At 39.7% G+C, this 20078-nt stretch overlaps 3 protein-coding genes across 3 annotated transcripts in view; 1 reads left to right on the forward strand and 2 right to left on the reverse strand.

Annotated features, from left to right (window-relative positions):
* LOC127428498 (uncharacterized protein C18orf25-like) overlaps positions 1-6291 on the reverse strand; it is a 28725-nt gene extending 22434 nt beyond the window's left edge. Inside the window, exons 1-2 of the mRNA XM_051676914.1 lie at positions 6114-6291; positions 1620-2381 (exon numbers count right to left, since the gene is read on the reverse strand). Coding sequence (XP_051532874.1) covers positions 1620-2310 — 691 coding nt within the window. The 5' untranslated portion in view covers positions 2311-2381; positions 6114-6291. The remainder of the gene's footprint in view (positions 1-1619; positions 2382-6113) is intronic.
* A 72-nt stretch (positions 6292-6363) lies between these two features.
* haus1 (HAUS augmin-like complex, subunit 1) lies at positions 6364-12254 on the reverse strand. Its single transcript, XM_051678264.1, has 9 exons — positions 12167-12254; positions 10876-11050; positions 10603-10738; positions 10305-10439; positions 9999-10122; positions 9848-9913; positions 6837-6908; positions 6625-6672; positions 6364-6511 (listed from the first exon to the last, which is right to left on the reverse strand). The coding sequence occupies exons 1-9, from the start codon at positions 12185-12187 to the stop codon at positions 6446-6448; spliced, it is 843 nt and encodes a 280-aa protein (XP_051534224.1). The 5' UTR covers positions 12188-12254; the 3' UTR covers positions 6364-6445.
* Positions 12255-14162: 1908 nt separating this feature from the next.
* Positions 14163-19747, forward strand: LOC127429299 (ATP synthase subunit alpha, mitochondrial). Its single transcript, XM_051678255.1, has 11 exons — positions 14163-14329; positions 15032-15107; positions 15221-15390; positions 16784-16957; positions 17118-17284; positions 17611-17911; positions 18050-18274; positions 18366-18473; positions 18900-19044; positions 19141-19291; positions 19525-19747. Exons 1-11 carry the CDS (start codon positions 14183-14185, stop codon positions 19601-19603), a joined length of 1743 nt encoding a protein of 580 aa, XP_051534215.1. The 5' UTR covers positions 14163-14182; the 3' UTR covers positions 19604-19747.
* The last annotated feature ends 331 nt before the right edge of the window (positions 19748-20078 follow it).

The following is a 20078-nucleotide window of genomic DNA, read 5'->3' on the forward strand; positions in this document are numbered from 1 at the left end:
GACCAGTGCAAAAGATCCTCAATGTGTTTGCTTAGATGCTGTGTTGGGACTGATGTGTGTTTCGCCTTATCGGTGAGCCTTACAAAGTGTGTAGGCTAGGGGTGGGCAGTATGACCCAAATAATGGTATATCACAATAAGTTACTTTTGCCAGCAATTCAATAAAAAAAGGTTATATATTAAATAACCACCTGCTAAAGGCTTTTTTGAATTACCTGCAAAATGAAAGGTAATTCATCTAATATGATTATTTTCTCTTTTTATTTGTGACTTGATGGAGCAAGCCAAAAGATTATTCATAATTAATGAAAAACTTATAATAGAACCTCTAAAGCGCACATAATTGAATTATATTATAGAGCGCAGCAGTTTGGTTCCGGAAGTAAAAATTCCAACAAAGTGCACCAAAAGAGCTCTGCAGTGACCACCCACTCCCATGACACACTGTGAATGACGGACTCAAGTTGGTTTCCCTACACTCTCAAACTACTTCTGAACATACTTCATCAATAGTTTTATATTTTTACAATTGCTTTTAATTTGATAATGTCATTCGCAATGCTTCATGGGATTGTAGTTCATTCCCTCATGAAAGACGTTAAACACACAATCTTGAACCTTTGTCTTTTTGTCTGATTTTCAAATACTTTTCTGCTTCAAATCAAAGTTTGTAATGCGATTCATCTCAGAGCTGGTTGGTTTGGTTCATGACTTAGAACTCTTTAATGAAGAACTTTACATAAATTCCCTATGGAAAATATGAATGAGCAAAACATTTAAGGAAACCAAGATGGCTAAAAATGTAAGCGGGCACTGTTGCACTCTATTAATGCGCCAAGTTATAAAGTTTCTTGGCAACTGTAAACAACCTACACTTGTATCTAGGGCCCCGTTTCCACCTGGTATTAAGATGCGTTTTGTTTGACCCAATCACATGTGGTCAGCCCTAAATACAGGTCTAATTGGGGTCTAAACAGTTTTGTGTTCGGATCGCAGTCTTTTCTGACTTCGTTGCACTATAATATCATGCAGTAACACACTGACATAATGACTGATGTATGTTGTCATGAGACCCTCTCCTCCAAATCCAAACACAAGTGGTCACAGTCACATTTAAATGACCAGGTGTAAACAGCAATGTGTCCCAACTGACCACATATGATCTGATAACTTGAGACACATCGCAATACCAGGTAGAAATGGGGCCTAAATCGAACAAGAGAGTTGTGACAATGCAAAAACGTGTCGCTCCCATAACAATCAATGACACTCATCTGTGACATTTTTTGCAGAGTAGACTATGGTTTGGATAATTGAAATCATTTCGTGAATATTCTGTGGTATAACAGAATCTGAACCGGTTTACACATTTCTATTGTCGCAGAATAAATACCATCATACTGCCCAACCCTAGTGTAGATTTATGCTGTCATTCAGCCAACATGCACCAAACAATGTACGAAAAAACAAAAACGTCAAAAATGGCGTTACGTGTTGGTTGGTTTCAGGACAGGCTGTTACTGTGAACGAGACATTTGTCTGTACACTGTTGCCAGTCTGTTCTGAACTTCCTGACTAAATGCTGGATGTGTTTTTGCATGTAGGCGTTTGCACAGTTACCTGGTGCGTGAGAGTTGATTGTCTCTCCCTCGTTGTCGGATGAGGCCGTTAACGGCGAGGATGATGAGGAGTGGGCTGTGAGGTCACTGTCACTGGTACTGCTGTCTTGGAGCACGTCTGGTTTGCGTCTCGCCGCCGCCTCACGTTTCTGTCGCAGCTGTCGCATGCGCAACTTCTGCCGCTGGCTGCGTGGCCCTCTCACGCGGACACGCCCATTCACCTGTTTTTCCTGGCAACGGTTCTTCTTGGCTGCCATGGCGACGGAGGACGCGTCACTTTCAGAATGCGACCGCCGTGACTTCCTGCCAGCAGTTTGGGTGGGCGCGGTCACTTCCTCGGCAGACGAAAGCGTGTCAGAATCGCCAAGGTGACCGGACGAGGAGGGTGATCTCAGGCAAACGGACGAATCGCTGTCTTCTTGTGGGTAGGGCTGAGTGGTGATGGGAGGCCGTTCCGTTTCCGCCGGCTGCCCGGAGCCAGAGTCTCTGTGGAGCTCCTTCAGTAAGCAGGGCATTGATAGAAGCCCGGGGGTGGGCTGTTTATCAGGATTCTGTGAGCTGATTGGCTCTTCCCCCACTGGAGAGCCGGTAGGCATGGTCTCTTGTCTCAGCGGCATCTCCTGCTCTTCTGCAGTGGCCCCATCCTCTGAGGGGCATTCAGGGAGCTCGTTGGCGTTCTGGGCATCAGTCATCTCTGGAGGGTGGGGCCAGAGGCAGTGTCTCTGAAGTGGCAGTTGCTAGGTGATAAACAGGGGCGGTTGACCTGTAAAACAGAAATTGTGTCAGTACAACACCTGACAAACATCGAACTGTACTTGCATCATAACACTAATGACAAGTGTACTTTAAGTCACAGCTATTAAGCTAAAATTTAAATGACCACTTGCAAGACAAAAGAAAAATTTTGTTTTTATTTTAATACAAAACTATTCATGAGAGGCGCAGTGGCTTTGGGTAACCAGCCAGAATGTTATACTACCATGCAAGAGTCTTATCAGTCTTTCTACATATCAGTGGGCTAAAATACACAACGCTGCATGTCACAACACCACAGCCTTAAAACCACGTCCAAAACTTTATCTGCACAAAAGAAGTTTTGCATTGTTCAAGACGAGAGGACCCAGTCACCATCCTCTGTTCATAAACTTTCAACTAGGGTTCCCACACCTTCAGACCAATTACATTTTCAGTCATACATGGTTACTGAATATGAAAGATTTTTGAGAGATTGTACACACAAACAGCCATTTTTAGACCCTTAAAATTATTTAGCTTTCACTTTTATCACTTTATATCCATAAATAGAGGCGAACGTTACTAGAAAACCTTTTTGGACAATTGAAAGTTCAATTACCTTTCCAGACCCTGATATTTCCAGGTTTTCTATAAACATAGGAACCCTGTACAACAAAATACTTCAGTTCAAATTGCACTGCAATGGCCAACTTGAGCAGCACTATACACAAAATATAGCAACAGGGGCATATAAATAGAAACCACATAAAGGCAAAAGCAATGGTCAGTTTTTTCATCTTTTTAAATATACCCCTCCAGTACTAAAAAAAAACAAAGATTTACCTTGAAAACCACAGTCGTTGCCAAAACACTCCATACTTGAGCGTGATACATGGCAGGCAATACATGTACAATACATACATGGGCATGTATTATACTGTATATGGTTTTCACTGATAATAGCCTTTTTTAACATTCATTTTGGAAAGTAAATAGGAATATTCCGTGTTCAATACAAGTTAAGCTCAATCAGAGAGTATTTAGTAGAGACGGGCCACTTCAATTAAAATGAATGGGAGAAATTGGAACACCCAACGGTCACCGGATGTAGAAAGGAAGGCCCACCTTACAGGATAAAGAGCCAATCACCTTTTACAGACATCGCCTGTCAATCAACATGAGAACGTGCATGCGCATTAGCTATACAAGCCAGGATTTTTTATTTATTTATTTATTTTTTGTAATATGAGGTAAAGCAGCACAATTTATTGTTCCAGTGTTGTCAGATATTTACTGCTGATTTGAAATATGTTCTTTGATCGGAATCTTGACCAACCGTTTAGGAGATTTCGGTGCTCCCCCATTCAAGTAGATAGGAGCTGCACTGTCATGACTGGAAACAGTTTCTCGAGAGCGTCCATAGACTTGCTAGAACGACTTTTGCACAATCAACAAGATTCGTGGCATAATGCTGATTACCATGAAAATATTTTGACTCGTCTCTCGTTTTCATAAATAACAGAGGTTACAGAAAGGCACTTACATTGGAAGTGAATGGGGCCAATCTGTAAACGTTAAAATACTGTTTCAAAATCGCTTACTGAACTTTTTTGTCAAAGTTACATCCAATATAACTCTATTGCCATGATGACACAACCATAACCCCTAAAACGACTGTAAAAAAAAAAATTTTAAAAAAAGGGCTATTTAAAGGTGCACTCAGTAATTTTTTCCTCATAAAAAAAGGTTTCAATCCCAAAGACATGAAATTGTAATTTTTCAATATATGTAGGAAATCATGACCACTCACATTAAAATGAAGAACCTTATAAAAGCTGTTTTATTCTACTTGGAGAGGGTCCGCACATGGGGGCTGCCATATTAGAATCACATGACCTGCCGAATACTACCAAAGTCTTTCTAGCAAGTCAGTACACTGTCGGCCATCTTTGGACGCTCTCGGGAGGCTATTTCCAGTCATGACAGTGCAGCTCCTATCTACTTGAATGAGAAAAGACAAAAATCTCCTAAACGGTTGGTCAGTATTATGATCAAAGAACATATTTCAAATCAGCAGTAAAATCTGACAACACTGGTATCATAAATTGTGCTTCTTTATCTCAGATTATGCTAACAAATGCAATTTTCTTGGTTTGTATAGATAATGCGCATGCGCGTTGTCGAGTTTATTGACAGGCGATATCTGTATCTAAAAGGTGACTGGCTCTTTTACCCATAAGGCGGGACTTCCTTTCTACACCCGTTGACCATTGCCTGTGTTGGGCGTTCCAATTTCTCCCATTCATTTTAACTGAAGTGGCCCGTCTCTGCTAAATAATCTCTGATATTACACGCTTAATCTCAGTAACCGTCCTGTTATTGGACACTTTCACTCACTGATTGAAGTAATCATGGCTGACTGTGAATACTAAATTTCTACAATGGCATCTGAAAATGAAAACTAGTTATTTAAAAATTATACTGCATCCACGCCACTAGGTGTCAGTGTAAGTCAAAGATGACACAAAGACAAAAGTTACCGAGTGCACCTTTAAACAACGTTACAGCTTAAATAATACATGAGTTTTACCAGAAGAATTAAAGCGCTTTTGTAAAATTATAAGCTTCACGTATCTGCCTTTAAACCCTCCAAAAATTGGCCCCATTAACTTCCATTGTAAGTACCTTGATTTTTGACTTTTTTAAAGGAGGGACAATCCTAAATTAATTTTTGTGGTAATCAACATTATGCCAAAAATACTGTTGATTGAGCTTAACTTGTATTGTATTGAATCTGGAATATTCCTTTAAATATATGTACACATGCCACTGCCCACGCATACGGATATATTTTAAATTCCAATACGATACATTTTTTTAAGTAAATTTAATGTCTCCAATATTAACCACCACTCTCATAATCAATAACATAACAGAAAACATATACAAATTTCTTACGCTGTTTGAAAGAGATCCCTTATTAATGTATTACGATTCAGAAGGTATTTTGGCGAAAACTACCGTTACTGTGGTACATTTTTGTACGGGTTTCCATGACATTACATGTCCCTCACCCCTGAAACACGAACCGCACACAACAGACAGACATCAACAATGCATCATGTATGAAGATCGCGCACGCAGTGATCAAATCACACATGCAACTACGTGTATATGTAGCAAGGGTGAAGATTTGGCTTGAACATTGGGGGGTTGCAACGTGAAGCATTTACATGTTTCAGTTGATCATGGTATAAATATTGGGTAGGGGTCCCCCCATCCTCCTTCGGATTCTACGCCCCTGCACTGTAGTATTACAAGGGCTCATTCGCAGGTGATTCAAGTCCATGTATACTTCCTCAAAATATTACCAGAATAAGTTTAGAAATTAAATTTAAACGCAACTGATATTACAATGCAGCTGTGATATAAATGCATGGAATACTGCACCTAACCTTTCAAACTCCCCACGAGACAAGATTAGAAAATAAATCTCATGCACACAAATGTTGCATTGGCTCACTGCGGTTCAGTACAGAAAAAAACGTACCCTGCGACACACACTTTTTTTTTTTTTTTTACAGCCTGTCGGTTCAACTGCAGCACTTTTACCAGCACATTTCCACATTAAATAGTGATAACACGTATGCATACATAATATGCATGAATAAAAGCATGCATTATTCAGACAGCAACACTGGCTCAAAATGGAAGGACGCACTGATAGCATCCCGCTCTACACCCGACAACAGCGACTTACCTGGAGCAAAACTGTCCTCATGTGTGTGCTCTCTGTATCATTTTAGGCGTAGACTAACATATGCATGAACATCTGTAATTGATAGATATTATATAGAATAATAGCTCCGGGTTCTCGACTTTCTGACCCCTTTATCACAGTTTGCTCATTTAAAATGTCCCCAGTAGCCGTCGCTGGAACAAATGTGAGCACGTCAATTCCGGCTGACATGACGTAGAGAAAAATTAAAAGCACCAACAAGAGGTTTGGAGAGGTATTGCATTTATTACAACACATTGTTGTCATATTTATAAACATAGTTTCTAATGTTTTATTACATGCATTATTAAATATTAATGGTTATCTAGACAAGTGTTCATGAAGTCGACCTTTTGCTCCAGCTGAGCATCCAATGCAGCCTTGGGATGAAAACACAAAACACACGTCAAATATCAATATTGTGGGATTTCCAACAAGACTAAATTCGTTTATGCTATTTAAAAAAAAAAAAAAAAAGTTTAACAAAAACTACCAGCTCTCGTTTAGCTTCCTCGATTTTCACACGTGCCAGAGCCGGACTCTGTACAGAAATGAATGGCACAAATGAAAACATATAAAATAAACATAAATGCTTCTACAATGTGTCTCTAATGTGTCCTTAGAATTGTGCTGTGGACATTAAAAAAATTAAATGTTCATTAACACAATTCTACAATTAAAAACATTCATATGAACTGTACTTACAGGGCTCAAGTCACTATACGGCTCTAGTTTCTTCTTCAAAGGTAGCATGTCCTCTTTCAGTACTGCAATTTTCTTTGTACAGCAAAGATTATAGAAAAGGGTGTAATTAATTTTTAACCTGCCTAATATGTGTCGTTTTTTTCACTTATAAAAACCTTAAATGTTATTTAAAGGTGCACTCAGTCATTTTTTTACTCATTTAAGAAGTTTTACTCCAAAAGAAATAAAAAGTAACTTTAAAATGCATGTATGAAATCATAAGCACTCACATTAAGATGAAGACTCCATTTATATCAGTAACCTTATAAAAAGCTGTTTTATTCTACACGGAGAGGGTCCCTTCATGGGGGCAGCCATGTTAGGATCATGTGACCAGCCGAATACTACTCGCTTGATTACAATAACCACCCTGTATTTGGACACTTTAACTCTGAAATTTAATCATTTATGGCTGACTCTGAATAGAGAATTTTTACATTGGCGTTGGAAATGGATGTTAAAACTAACTGCATTTCAATGGTGCTGCATCTCTGCCCCTAGATGTCAGTCTAGTTCCAGGAAAACATTAAAACCAAAAATTACTGAGTGCACCTTTAAGCACATTAAAGAGACATTTACATCATGAGGCTTATTATACATTATGGTAGGTGTGCACACAAATTTCAGTGACAGATAGAATTACCTTGTTTTAGTAATGTCCCATTCACTAAATGCATTATTGACCTGCATATATAGGTCAATTAATATTGATAGCTCACCCAAAAATGAGAATTCTGTCATCATTCACTCAACCTCATGTTGTTCTAAACATGTATGACTGTCTTTCCATGAAACACAAAATGCAAGTGAATGGTGGCCAGAACTTTGAAGCTCCAAAAAGCACATAAAGGCAGCATAAAATTAATCCATAAGACTCCAGTGGTTTAATCCATGTCTTCAGAAGTGATATGATGTGTGTGGATAAGAAACGGATTCATATTTCAGTCCTTTTATACTATAAATCTCCTGTTTCACTTTCACATTTTTCTTCTTTTGTTTTTTGGTGATTCACATTCTTTTTTTCTTCTTTATTTTTATCCCCTTTTCTCTTACTAAGTCCTCATGATGGTGCGGTTACTCACCTAAATCCGGGTGACAAGTCTCAGTTGCCTCCGCTTCTGAGACAGTCAATCCGCGCACCTTATCTTGTGCTACTCTCCGCAATCCACGCACAACATACCACACGCCCCTTTGAGAGCGAGAACCACTAATCGTGACCACGAGGAGGTTACCCCAAGTGACTCTACCTTCCCTAGCAACCGGACCAATTTGGTTGCTTAGGACACCTGGCTGGAGTCACTCAGCAAGCCCTGGATTCGAACTCGCGACTCCAGGGGTGGTAGTCAGCGTCAATACTCGCTGAGATACCCAGGCCCCCGGCGATTCACATTCTTTGCACATATCGCCACCTACTGGTCAGGGAGGAGAATTTATAGTAAAAAGGACTTAATGGGATAGTTCACCCAAAAATGAATATTCTCTCATCATTTACTCACCCTCATGCCATCCCAGATGTGTGTGACTTTCTTTCTACTGCAGAACACAAATTAAGATTTTTAGAAGAATATTTAAGCTCTGTCGGTCCAAGCAATGAAAGTGAATAGGTGCCAAAATTTTGATGCTCCAAAAAGAACATAAAGGCAGCATAAAAGTAATCCATAAGACTCCAGTGGTTAAATCCACATCTTCAGAAGTTATATGATATGTTTAGGTGAGAAACAGATCAATATTTAAGTCCTTTTTTGCTAGAAATTCTTTTGTCTGCCCAATAGGGGGTGTATGCATAAAGAATGTGAATCACCAAAAACACAAGAAGAAAGTGAAAGTGAAAGCGGAGATTGGATGCATCTCAATCAGCTCCCTATGTCGTGAATCAGTATATCGTCAACACGAGTTCAGGCACTGGCAAGGGTGTTCATCAACTGAACACTGGGACACTTTTGACTCAATTACCCGTGACATGATAACGAGCTGGTGCATTCAAACGCAGCTGTTATTAATCAGCACCATTGCTGTATAAACGACTCTATCCTTCATTTTTGTTGAAGATAATAAAACGTACAGTGTTATTTTGAAAGATAAATTACATTAAATAAACAAAATAAAAAATATAAAGGAATGTATTTTAAACCTACTTTTAACAACCCTAATATTTAAAAAATTGTTTCCTTTTCATGGTTATTAAGCATGAAAGACATTACAAACAACATCTCTTTTAAAGAGAAAATAAGGCTTTGACACCATATACTATTTACAATTGTGCTCGTCTTCTAACAACTTGAGACTTCAGGAGACATGACGACGTTTCCGGTAAGGGAACACAGTGAGCAAAGATGCTCCCTGGTTTTTATGGTGCATTGTGGGATTTTTTTTAGGGAGCGAACGCATCAGTGCACTGGAACGATTTTGCGATTGAGACAACCCTTAATATGGCCGACTCCCTGATCAGTGCCCTGGCTACTGAACAAGGGAGCTGATTAAGATGCACCCATTGACTGAGCAGGGAAGAGAATTTATAGTAAAAATTGACTCAAATATTGATCTGTTTCTCTCCCACACCTATCATATCGCTTCTGAAGACATGGATTTATCACTGGAGTCATATGGATGACTTTTATGCTGCCTTTATATGCTTTTTAGAGCTTCAAAGTTTTGGACCCCATTAACTTGCATCATATGGACCTACAGAGCTGATATATTCTTCAAAAAATCTTCATTTGTGTTCTGCTGAAGTAAGAAGGTTATGCACATCTGGGATGGCATGAGCGTGAGTAAATGCTGAGAGAATTTTCGTTTCTGGGTGAACTATAACTTTAAGTACTTTGCCGTCAACCACACCTGGATCCATTGTGTTGAAAATGAGTATGTGAACCGCTCAGAGCAGAATCTCCAAATTGTCATGGCATGATTGCAGCATAAATCAGTGATCTGGTGAGTAAGTCCTGTAAACTCTATGTTAAAATATAGGTTACCTCTGACAACTGAAGAATGGCCTGATGGGTAAGAGAATCCTCCATATGCCGTGACTGCAACTTTTCCTGTCACAAAAACACAAATTGAGTTTGTAAAGCTGGATGAAAGATATCACACCATAAATTCATGGCAGGAAAGAACTTTCCAAACCTGTGCCATCTTATTCCGGCAGGTGAGATCTCTGGATTTATTCTTCATGAAGTCCATATTAAGAAGTCTCTCCTCTGCTGTCGCTGCTTCCACCTGTTGTATATGTGTGATCTTCATCAAATCTCTGAAAGACACAATTTCACACCCAAACATAAGTTGTAGATATTTCTGTGCAGTTATATTCAGTAAATCATAAAGCCTACAAAAGAACCTGAGAACCTTCATTTCTAAACACATCCTCAAAATATCACACTGTAACAGAGACGAACAGCAAAATGAGATGCAGGGATTTTCGTGTTCCCTTACTCCTGGAGTTTCTTCCGAAGAACAACGGTGGCAGTCATCTTCTTCCTCACAGTGGAGAGTTCCCGCTGCAATCTCCTGTCGGTTTTCTCCGCTTCCAGCACGTCATTGGTCAGTTTATTGATTGCTGGCATGAAGCTGTAGAACCAATAGATAGAAATTAATCACATATCCCACAGTGTACAAGTCAGACTTAGTTTGGATCATTTAGCAAAGACATGAACATGTTGTACATATACATGTGTGTGTGTGTGTGTGTGTGTGTATTCATCTTCATAACATCAGAGACATGTTATTCTACCTCCCAAGAGATGTGTCTCTGAGTTTAAGCACCTCAGCAGTGCCCTCCAGCATCGACAGCAGGTCCACTGTGGGTTTGGAAACTCCTCCAAGTTGCAGACCCACTCCCTGGAGAAGAACTTCCTGGAGATGGGCACCTGTCATAAATGGACAAGGCACATATTTTTAAGAAAAACAAGCAAAACATTTCACAAATCCATAATGTTAAAATTAAATTTACTCAGACACTTTCTGATAGTTAAATATGAGTGGAACATGTCCATCCTGTTCTCACCATCGCTGCTGTATTCTGCTGCTTTCTGCTCGTGGTCCTCGATGAGAAGTGTGATCTCTCTGCATCTCATCTCACTGCTCTCTGCCAGCTCATGCAGAATCTCCACAGTGCGTGTGTTTACTTCAAACTCCGGTACCGGCTGCTGCCCAAACACCTTACTGAGCCATTGGGTGACCTGGAATTAAATGGTACAAGCACCTGTTTTAAGATACTACATTGCTATAACACCTTATTGATTGAACATTGATTCAGTATGCTCAGGGAGCATAAAGGCATTAAGCATACATTAAAGGAATATTTCGGGTTTAATACAAGTTAAGCTTAATCGACAGCATTTGTGGCATAATGTTGATTACCACAAAAATGTATTTTGACTAGTCCCTCATTTTCTTAAAAAAATAAGCATAAAACTGGGTTAAAGTGAGGCACTTACAATGAAAGTCAATGGGGCCAAGCCGTAAACGTTAAAATACTCATGGTGACAAAAGTATACCCACAAGACATAAACAACATGCATGTTAACATGATTTTACTGTGATAGAAAAGGTAAGCGATTTTATGTAAATTATATCCAATTTTACAACTTCGTTGCAATGGTGACTTAACGGCGTAAACTCTAAAACCCAAAAGCGACCGTAAAAACGAAGATTTATATAACTTTACTGCTTACATAATAAACAGGTTTTAACAGAAGAATTATTGTAAGTGCTTTTATAAAATGATAAGCTTCACATTTTTGCCTATAAACCCTCCAAAAATTGGCCCCATTCACTTCCATTGTAAGTGCCTCACCGTAACCTCGATTTTTGCTTTTTTTTTTTTTTTTTTTTTTTTTAAGAAAAGGAGGTACGATTTTTTTGTGGTAATCAACATTATGCCATAAATGCTGTCAATTGAGATCAGCTTGTATTGAACCCAGAATATTCCTTTAAGAACATGATGCACAAGACATAAAATATGACAAAGCATACAATACATTAAAATCACACAAACAATGCATGCATTTGGGTCTATAAGGTACATTGTACAGAAAACACAGCTATAATTCAAGAATGAATGCTGTATTGCCATTATATTGTGTTGTTTGTATATAGTCAGTATGCAAAAGGAGCATTCAAAATCATACATTAAGAACATGATGCATAAGACACAACATTAATGTATTAAATCACACCATCAAAGCATGCATTTGAGTCTCTAAAATACACAGTACTAATAAAAACTACATGGACCAACAGTGTACTCAGCTGAGAACATAACTCTATCTAATTCTACAAAGACAATAACTTACGATTTTGCTTTTCTCACACATATTTGTTATAGCTGTGCATCAGTTTTACTCCCGCCACTGAATTTGTTATTCTTGTTCCGGTGTCTCAAGGCACTTGCTCTGATTGGCTGGCCGCATGAAAAACTGACCAATGACATTCGGGGACACCGAGGCACCGCCCAGTTATAATGTACAACGTTTATTCCGTATCAGAAATAAAACGGTTTCATTGATTGTGATAAATAAATAAACATAGTTTTAAAATAAACTGAGATAGAGGTCATGAAGGAGGTGTACAATAATTATTCTCCTAAATCAAAATGATAAACACAACCTCTCTTATGCAGTGGGGACCAATATTAAAAATGATTATAATACAAGTAATATAAGTTGTAATCAGTGTTGGGTGTAATGCATTACTAAGTAATTAATTCCTGTAATTAAATTACTTTTTCATTGGAAAAAAAATAAAGTAAGGGATTACTCTTAATTTTTCAGTAATTAAATTACCGTTACTTCTGATGTAATTGTGTATATATAGAAAAATTCTATATAAAACAATAGTGAATTTAAAATCTAAATTTAACATCTAATGTTAAAATATATGTTTTTTTTTTCTCCCCAATTTTGGATGCGGAATTCCCAGTGCGCTCTAAGTCCTTGTGGTGGTGTAGTGACTCGCCTCAATCTACCCTCCCTAGCAACCGGGCCAATTTGGTTGCTTAGGAGACCTGGCTGGAGTCACTCAGCACGCCCTGGATTCGAACTCGTGACTCCAGGTGTGATAGTCAGCGTCAATACTCGCTGAGCTACCCAGGCCCCTCAAAATATATGTTTTCTAATTACTGCCCCCTTAAATTCTTTGGCAAGTTCATGAATAATTTATTTGATTTTATATTATTTATTTGAAAGAATTAAAAGAACAATTTCATGTCTGTCCTTGTATTTTTCATCTGGTCGAATTTGATCGGGGTTTTAGAAAGTAATTAGTAATAAGTAATGCAGTTACTTTTCAGACAGAGTAATTACTACAGTAATCTAATTACACTGTAGAAGATGTAATTAGTAGTTAGTAATTAATTACTTTTTTAGAGTAACTTACCCAACACTGCATATGTGTATATGTATTATGTTGACTGATACTATTCTTTTATTATCTCGATATAAAAAGATGGCAGGGTTCTTGAATCAATTTGAATGTTTAGTGCGCTATGGAAACACAGTAAATATATAAACAAAAGTAAAATATAAGGATTACAACCAGTGTTGGATAAGTTACTCTAAAAAAGTAATTAATTACTAACTACTAATTACATCTTCTACAGAATTAGATTATTGTACTAATTACTCTTTAAAACCCTGATCAGCCTCGACCAGATCAGGGGCGGAGCCAGGAGTTTTTCACAGGGATGGCCGGGCAGGGGCCAGCGATCAGTCTGTGGTGGCACAGAAATTTTCGGGCAGTACATGTTAAGTCTTGTGCCCAAAAATGGCAATTGCAAGTGGGGTGGCCAGTCTTCAATCCATGGTGGCCACGGCCACCCCTGGCCACCCCCTAGCTCCGCCACTGGACCAGATGAAAAATACAAGAATAGACATGAAACTGTTCTTTCAAACAAATCATATAAAATCTAATAAATTATTCATGACCTGGACAAAGAATTTAAGGGGGCTGCGTTAAATTAGAAAATATATATTTTAACATTAGACGTTAAATTTCGATTTTAAATTCACTATTTTTTATATACAATTGTTCTATAGTCTATACAGTATTTAACACAAATACATCAGAAGTAACTGTAATTAAATTACTGAAAAATTAAGAGTAATCCCTTACTTTACTTTTTTAAAGAAAAAGTAATTTCATTACAGGAATTAATTACTTAGTTATGCATTACACCCAACACTGCACATATGGAACACAAAATAAAGACTTCAGCGCAAAGTTAAGTTCTAATCTGTGCACAAAAACGTTTACAAATATCTTTCCCTCCGTCTCGCGCAAGTATATCCGGGTCTCGCGCTGACCTTTCCTATATGAGCTGTTCGCGCGACCTCCATTTCCTTCATTCAAGCCGCAGGAGGACACACGCCCGAACTCCACTACACAAACTCCTCACAATCATGCTGTCTGTTCGCGTCGCGGCGGCTCTGACCCGCACCCTGCCCCGACGGGCCGGATTCGTAAGTCGCATTTTGTGGCGTTTTAAACAAATGTACGAGACGGAACCGGTGAATGTCAGCGCTTTTAAATGGCGCACCGCCATCTTGCAGTATGAAGGGCCTGCGTATGTCTCGCGCACTACTGCATTATTTTACTTTTTTATGTCTCGCAGCAATGTTTTGCTCTTGGGAACCATTTAAAGGCGTTTAAATAGTGATATAATACCAATAAAGCTGCAGTTGCACGTTTTAGGGAGGTTGTGTTCAATGAATGACATTTCCAATTGAAGGTCAGGAAATCCGTCTTTGGTTGTGACATGCTAGTTGTCAGTGGCCTTGTAGTTCACTTAATAGGGTTTGTTGACGTTTCGTGCTTGATGTTTGATTGCATTTATATATGCTTTCTTTTTTGTTCCCTTTGCATGTGCTCTATGTGTACGAGGAGTTTAGATGGTGTCGTGACCGCATTATGCACTCTGCGTAGAAACCTATATGGTCTTATTGGTGCATTGCAAATTAAATGGATATGTATGATTCTTATGTGTGCAAAAATGGTTATTTTAAAGGCAGAATGGGTTTAGCTGCAATGACGTGGTCGCACATGAAGGTCAAGAGCTCGAATATAAGCATTTTTTTTATTTTTTATGACTGAAACTGCGTTATAAGTGGTCGATTATCTTGAGTATTTTAATTCTGATAGGATTTTAACTGTCTTATTTGCAGGTTTCCAAAAATGTGGCTGCTGCATGCGTTGGAGCAAAGAATCTGCACACTGCCAGACCATTGCTGCAGAAGACAGGTCTGTAGTTCATGTTGTCTCTTATGAAATGCAACAATTTTTTTGGAGTCGTCTATTGCTTTTACCTTGTCTTGCCATGCTTGCTCAAAAGCTCTGCATGTACTTTTGTTTAGGCACAGCTGAGGTGTCCAGCATTCTTGAGGAGAAGATTCTTGGAGCTCATACTGGAGCAGATCTGGAGGAAACTGGCCGGGTGTTGTCCATCGGTGATGGTATCGCTCGTGTGTACGGGCTGAGGAACGTGCAGGCCGAAGAGATGGTGGAATTCTCCTCTGGTCTTAAGGTGAGTGAGCCGGGGTCAAGAGGTCACGGTGGAGCTTTCAAGGTGCACAACGGCTTTGACCTTATCCTTGAAATGAGCATTGCATCCTTGTGCTTTGATTTTGATGCGAGCATGAACTGTATTGATTTGTATATTATCACTAAAGCTTTTTTTATGCAAGAAAGCCAGATCCTATTTTGTAAGTATAATCAGGCATCAAAACTCTTTAGTAGGGATGTACAGATACTGGTATCTGCTCTGATCCCACACGCATGTATTTGTACTCCTGTTTAGTACTCGATCACATCTGACATACAAACGTCATTACGTAAACATTCAGCGCACAAATTGAAATCACGTTGTGTCCTAGTGTGACTTTAACTGCAAAGGCTGCTATTTAATTTGATAAATATAAAGTTTGCATGCACTGCACGCTTCAAAGTCAATGTTGTGCCGACACCGGCTGCTTGAACCTTTTTAGAGCTCCTTGCCTCGTACACGGAAAACACCATCAAGAGCATCGTGTGCCATGTTTGTAGCAAATGATTGTGAGCAGAGCGCTAATTCATTTTGTAGTGCGAGGCACATGCAGGCTACATATTTAATTAAATGGCAGCCTTTTGCAGTTTTAATAATCACTTTGAGTCACGTAGCGACCTGCTTTTTGCGGAAGTGAGAACTTCTGAGAAGCTACCGTCAAAACACAAGGATCAGGATGCCTCAAAATAAAATTATGTAAAAGTACGACAGAAATGTATCACTATCACTAGTTATGTAATATTCACTGCAATACTACTACTAAAAATAATAAAAGTAGTTGTATTATATTTAGGCAATATCTCACATCTGTGATGCTCTTACGCAGCACTTTATTTGACAGATAATTAATGGTATATTTTGGATTGTGCTGTGAGGTTGCATATATAAAAGCACTTCATGTGATAAAAATAATACAATGTTGCATTTAAATGTTCTGTTTTCGTTTTAATGAAGTCATTTATTTAGACACCATTTTGATGAGAACTGAAGCCACAAAAAGAGTATCCTATCGGTGAATACCAAAAGTATCTGTACTCGTTCTAAAAATAAATAAATGGTATTAGGACATCCCTACTCTGTAGTGTTCAGTGGAATAGATGGCATTGAGGGTGGATGTAGTTTGAACTGGAAAAATAAGCCTTTACAGGCGCTTGTTCCTTGAAGCGCTCTCGCTGTGAGCGGCAAAATGCCTCTGAACCTCAAACACCGCAACTCCGACGGCTTTTCTTTCAGCTGTTCTTTAAAATATAATCGGGTGTTTGTACACAATTTGTACATTGTGAATCTGTTTTTCTTAAGGCATTCCTTTTTCATGTCACTCCATCTTTCTCTATCCTGGTCAACTCTGCAGACTTTTGACATTCTTTTTCTGCAGGGCATGTCTCTGAACTTGGAGCCTGATAACGTTGGTGTAGTGGTGTTTGGTAATGACAAACTGATCAAGGAGGGTGACATTGTCAAGAGAACAGGAGCAATTGTGGATGTGCCTGTCGGAGAGGAGCTGCTTGGCCGTGTTGTGGACGCTCTGGGAAATGCCATTGATGGCAAGGTCTGACCACCAATCAGATGTATTTTAGCTTTTATGAATTGTATCTGTTGCCTAAATATTGAAGGGTTGTGCTTTATGAAGACTTTGCTCTGACATGGTTCTTTTTAGAATTAGACTCTGGACAAAAGTCAGTTTTCTTCTCTGATCATTTTCACAACAGGGACCCCTGGGCTCCAAGGAGCGTAGGCGTGTGGGTCTGAAGGCCCCTGGCATCATTCCCCGTATCTCTGTGAGGGAGCCCATGCAAACTGGCATCAAAGCTGTGGACAGTCTGGTGCCCATTGGCCGTGGACAAAGAGAGCTGATCATTGGTGACCGACAGACTGGGTAAGTGACTAGGGGATTATGGTTTTGGTAGGAGCAGAGACTAGGTCACATCAAACTAATGGGTTTGTGGTGGCTTGGTGGTTAAATATCTGTGTTTGCAGTTTCAAACCCCAGAAAGGACAAATTAAAATGGCTGGAAACTTCAGTTACTATTGCAGAGTTTTTGGTTCAATAGTAACTTCTTTTTAATTTATAGTGTAATTTTTATTAGTCCTAATTCATTATTAGCTGTCCGTCCTGGTGTTAGCAAAATGCTATTTGTGCACTGAATTGCAAGTCACTTTGGCAGGAGTCTACATGTGAATGTAGTTTCATTGTGTCTCTAGCAAAACTGCAATTGCCATTGACACCATCATCAACCAGAAGCGCTTCAACGAGGGCACTGACGAGAAAAAGAAGCTGTACTGTATCTATGTGGCCATCGGTCAGAAGAGATCCACCGTGGCTCAGCTGGTAAAGAGGTTGACCGATACTGATGCCATGAAGTACACCATCGTGGTGTCAGCCACTGCATCTGATGCCGCTCCCCTGCAGTACCTGGCGCCTTACTCTGGCTGCTCCATGGGCGAGTACTTCAGAGACAACGGCAAACACGCCCTCATCATCTACGACGATTTGTCCAAACAGGTGAGGACTTAATAACGAAGGGATCAGTGAATTATTTGGATTCATATCGCTTTGTAGTAGCAGTTGGAGATCAGATGTCCAAGTGCTGAAAATTGAGAATATGTGCCTCTTAAAGTAAACCCTCGCTGCTCTCTGCAGGCTGTTGCCTACCGCCAGATGTCCCTGCTGCTGCGTCGTCCCCCTGGTCGTGAGGCCTACCCCGGTGATGTGTTCTACCTGCACTCTCGTCTGCTGGAGAGAGCAGCCAAGATGAATGACAACTTCGGTGGTGGATCCCTCACTGCCTTGCCCGTTATCGAGACCCAGGCCGGAGACGTGTCTGCTTACATTCCCACCAATGTCATCTCCATCACTGACGGACAGGTAAGCAGTTGTTCAGATGATTAACGTTGACTTTCCCTGTTTTGTGTTCAGCTTACACACGATCCATGCTGATATACTCATGTTCATGCAGATCTTCTTGGAGACAGAGTTGTTCTACAAGGGTATCCGTCCCGCTATTAACGTTGGTCTCTCCGTATCCCGTGTCGGCTCTGCTGCTCAGACCAGGGCCATGAAGCAGGTCAGTGTATTATGTTAGTGTTATTTCTGTAACGTTCAACCAGGTGTTTTCTTTCATGGTCCTGTTCTTCAACATGGCTGGCTTGGTTGTTGGTTGACTGAGTTCAGGATAAGGTTTAGGATAACTTTGGGCATAAATCTGGAAAATCAGAAATCCTATGTTTATCCTAAAACTTATCTTGCTAACCACGGAAGATGGGCGTTGCCTTTCATGGTCCAAGTGGCTGGTTTGGCTCAGTTCAGGATAAGTTTTTAGGAGAACTTTGGGTGTAATCTGGAAAAATCAGTTGGGAATCACGTTTAACAAAACTTAGTTGGCTAACCACGCAAGCAGTTCAAAGAAGGGAGCCAATCTTTGGTTGCCAAGAGGAACAAACCGGAAAACGTCACCATGGCTAAAACATCTCCTTGTGTCTTTTTTCGACAGGTGGCTGGTACCATGAAGCTGGAGCTGGCCCAGTACCGTGAGGTTGCCGCCTTCGCCCAGTTCGGTTCTGATCTGGATGCTGCCACCCAGCAACTGCTGAACAGAGGCGTGCGGCTCACAGAGCTCCTTAAGCAGGGCCAGTACTGTAAGTGCACTGCTGCCCCCTATTGCATTGGAGGACATTCAATGTGTCTCATTCTGCCTTCTGATACTCCCATAGTAACTAATTGTGTATGTTTAGGTCCCATGGCCATTGAGGAGCAGGTAGCAGTCATTTATGCTGGTGTGAGAGGACACTTGGACAAGATGGAGCCTAGCAAGATCACAAAATTTGAGAAAGCCTTCCTTCAACATGTCATCAGCCAGCACCAGGATCTGCTCTCAGCCATCAGGTGACCTTTTCTTTGGAGTAGCGATTCTTTTAAAGGGATAGTTTACCATGTTTCAAACCTGTATGAACATTGACCTCCATCACCATTCACTTTCTTTACATCTTTTACAAATTGTATTTCCATTTCCTGAACTGAATTGAACTGTCCCTTTTGACCTGTTCTGCATTGGTTGTCCCTACCATTTTTTTAGTTAATGAAACATTTACAATTTATTCTTTCTTTTTGTGTTTTAGGAATGATGGTAAGATTTCAGAGGCCTCCGATGCACAACTCAAACAGATTGTGCTCAACTTCCTGTCCAGCTTCGAGTAGTTTGTGTCCTTTATCGCTAATGTTTTGTCAATGTTTCCATAGTGCTCCAGCTTAAATTTATACAAACCCTAAAGAAAATATTCAAGTGGCACTTGATCAATGTACAGAAGTCTCCTAACAGAGAATAAAATGATCCCAACTCCACCTTTGTGACTCTGCCTTTTATTACCTGTTGTATATAAATGTAACCAAATGTTCAATAAGGAATGCTGTTAATATCTGAAGAAACACATTTGTCAATGGATTTGACACAATTAAATTGAACCAAGAATTTATTTGCATTATTAGCTGATGTGCTTTGCATAAACTGGTTCTTCAAAATGTAGGATCCAAAATGCAAGAAGTAGCGAGTCCCAACATGCATTTGGAAGTTTTCTTGTGTAATCCAGCACACTGTCCACACAAGTCAAGTACCAAACTTGACTGTCCCCCCACAAAAAACAGAAGTTGTATATAAAATAAAAAGATGAAATTT

The sequence above is a fragment of the Myxocyprinus asiaticus genome, chromosome 38 (genome assembly GCF_019703515.2).
Source record: "Myxocyprinus asiaticus isolate MX2 ecotype Aquarium Trade chromosome 38, UBuf_Myxa_2, whole genome shotgun sequence".
Taxonomy (NCBI): domain Eukaryota; kingdom Metazoa; phylum Chordata; class Actinopteri; order Cypriniformes; family Catostomidae; genus Myxocyprinus; species Myxocyprinus asiaticus.

Bases quoted from the DNA above. Each gene is read 5' to 3' on its own strand.
- haus1 (XM_051678264.1), bottom strand. From the start codon at position 12,187: ATGTGTGAGAAAAGCAAAATC. The intron at 9,914-9,998 runs GTTTGGAAAGTT...TTTTTGTGACAG, and splicing joins GCCGGAATAAGATGGCACAG to GAAAAGTTGCAGTCACGGCA. The intron at 6,909-9,847 runs GTAACCTATATT...TGCTGTACAAAG, and splicing joins CCATTCTTCAGTTGTCAGAG to AAAATTGCAGTACTGAAAGA.
- LOC127429299 (XM_051678255.1), top strand. From the start codon at position 14,183: ATGAGCTGTTCGCGCGACCTCCATTTCCTTCATTCAAGCCGCAGGAGG. The intron at 17,912-18,049 runs GTGAGGACTTAA...TGCTCTCTGCAG, and splicing joins ACGACGATTTGTCCAAACAG to GCTGTTGCCTACCGCCAGAT. The intron at 19,292-19,524 runs GTGACCTTTTCT...TTTGTGTTTTAG, and splicing joins GATCTGCTCTCAGCCATCAG to GAATGATGGTAAGATTTCAG.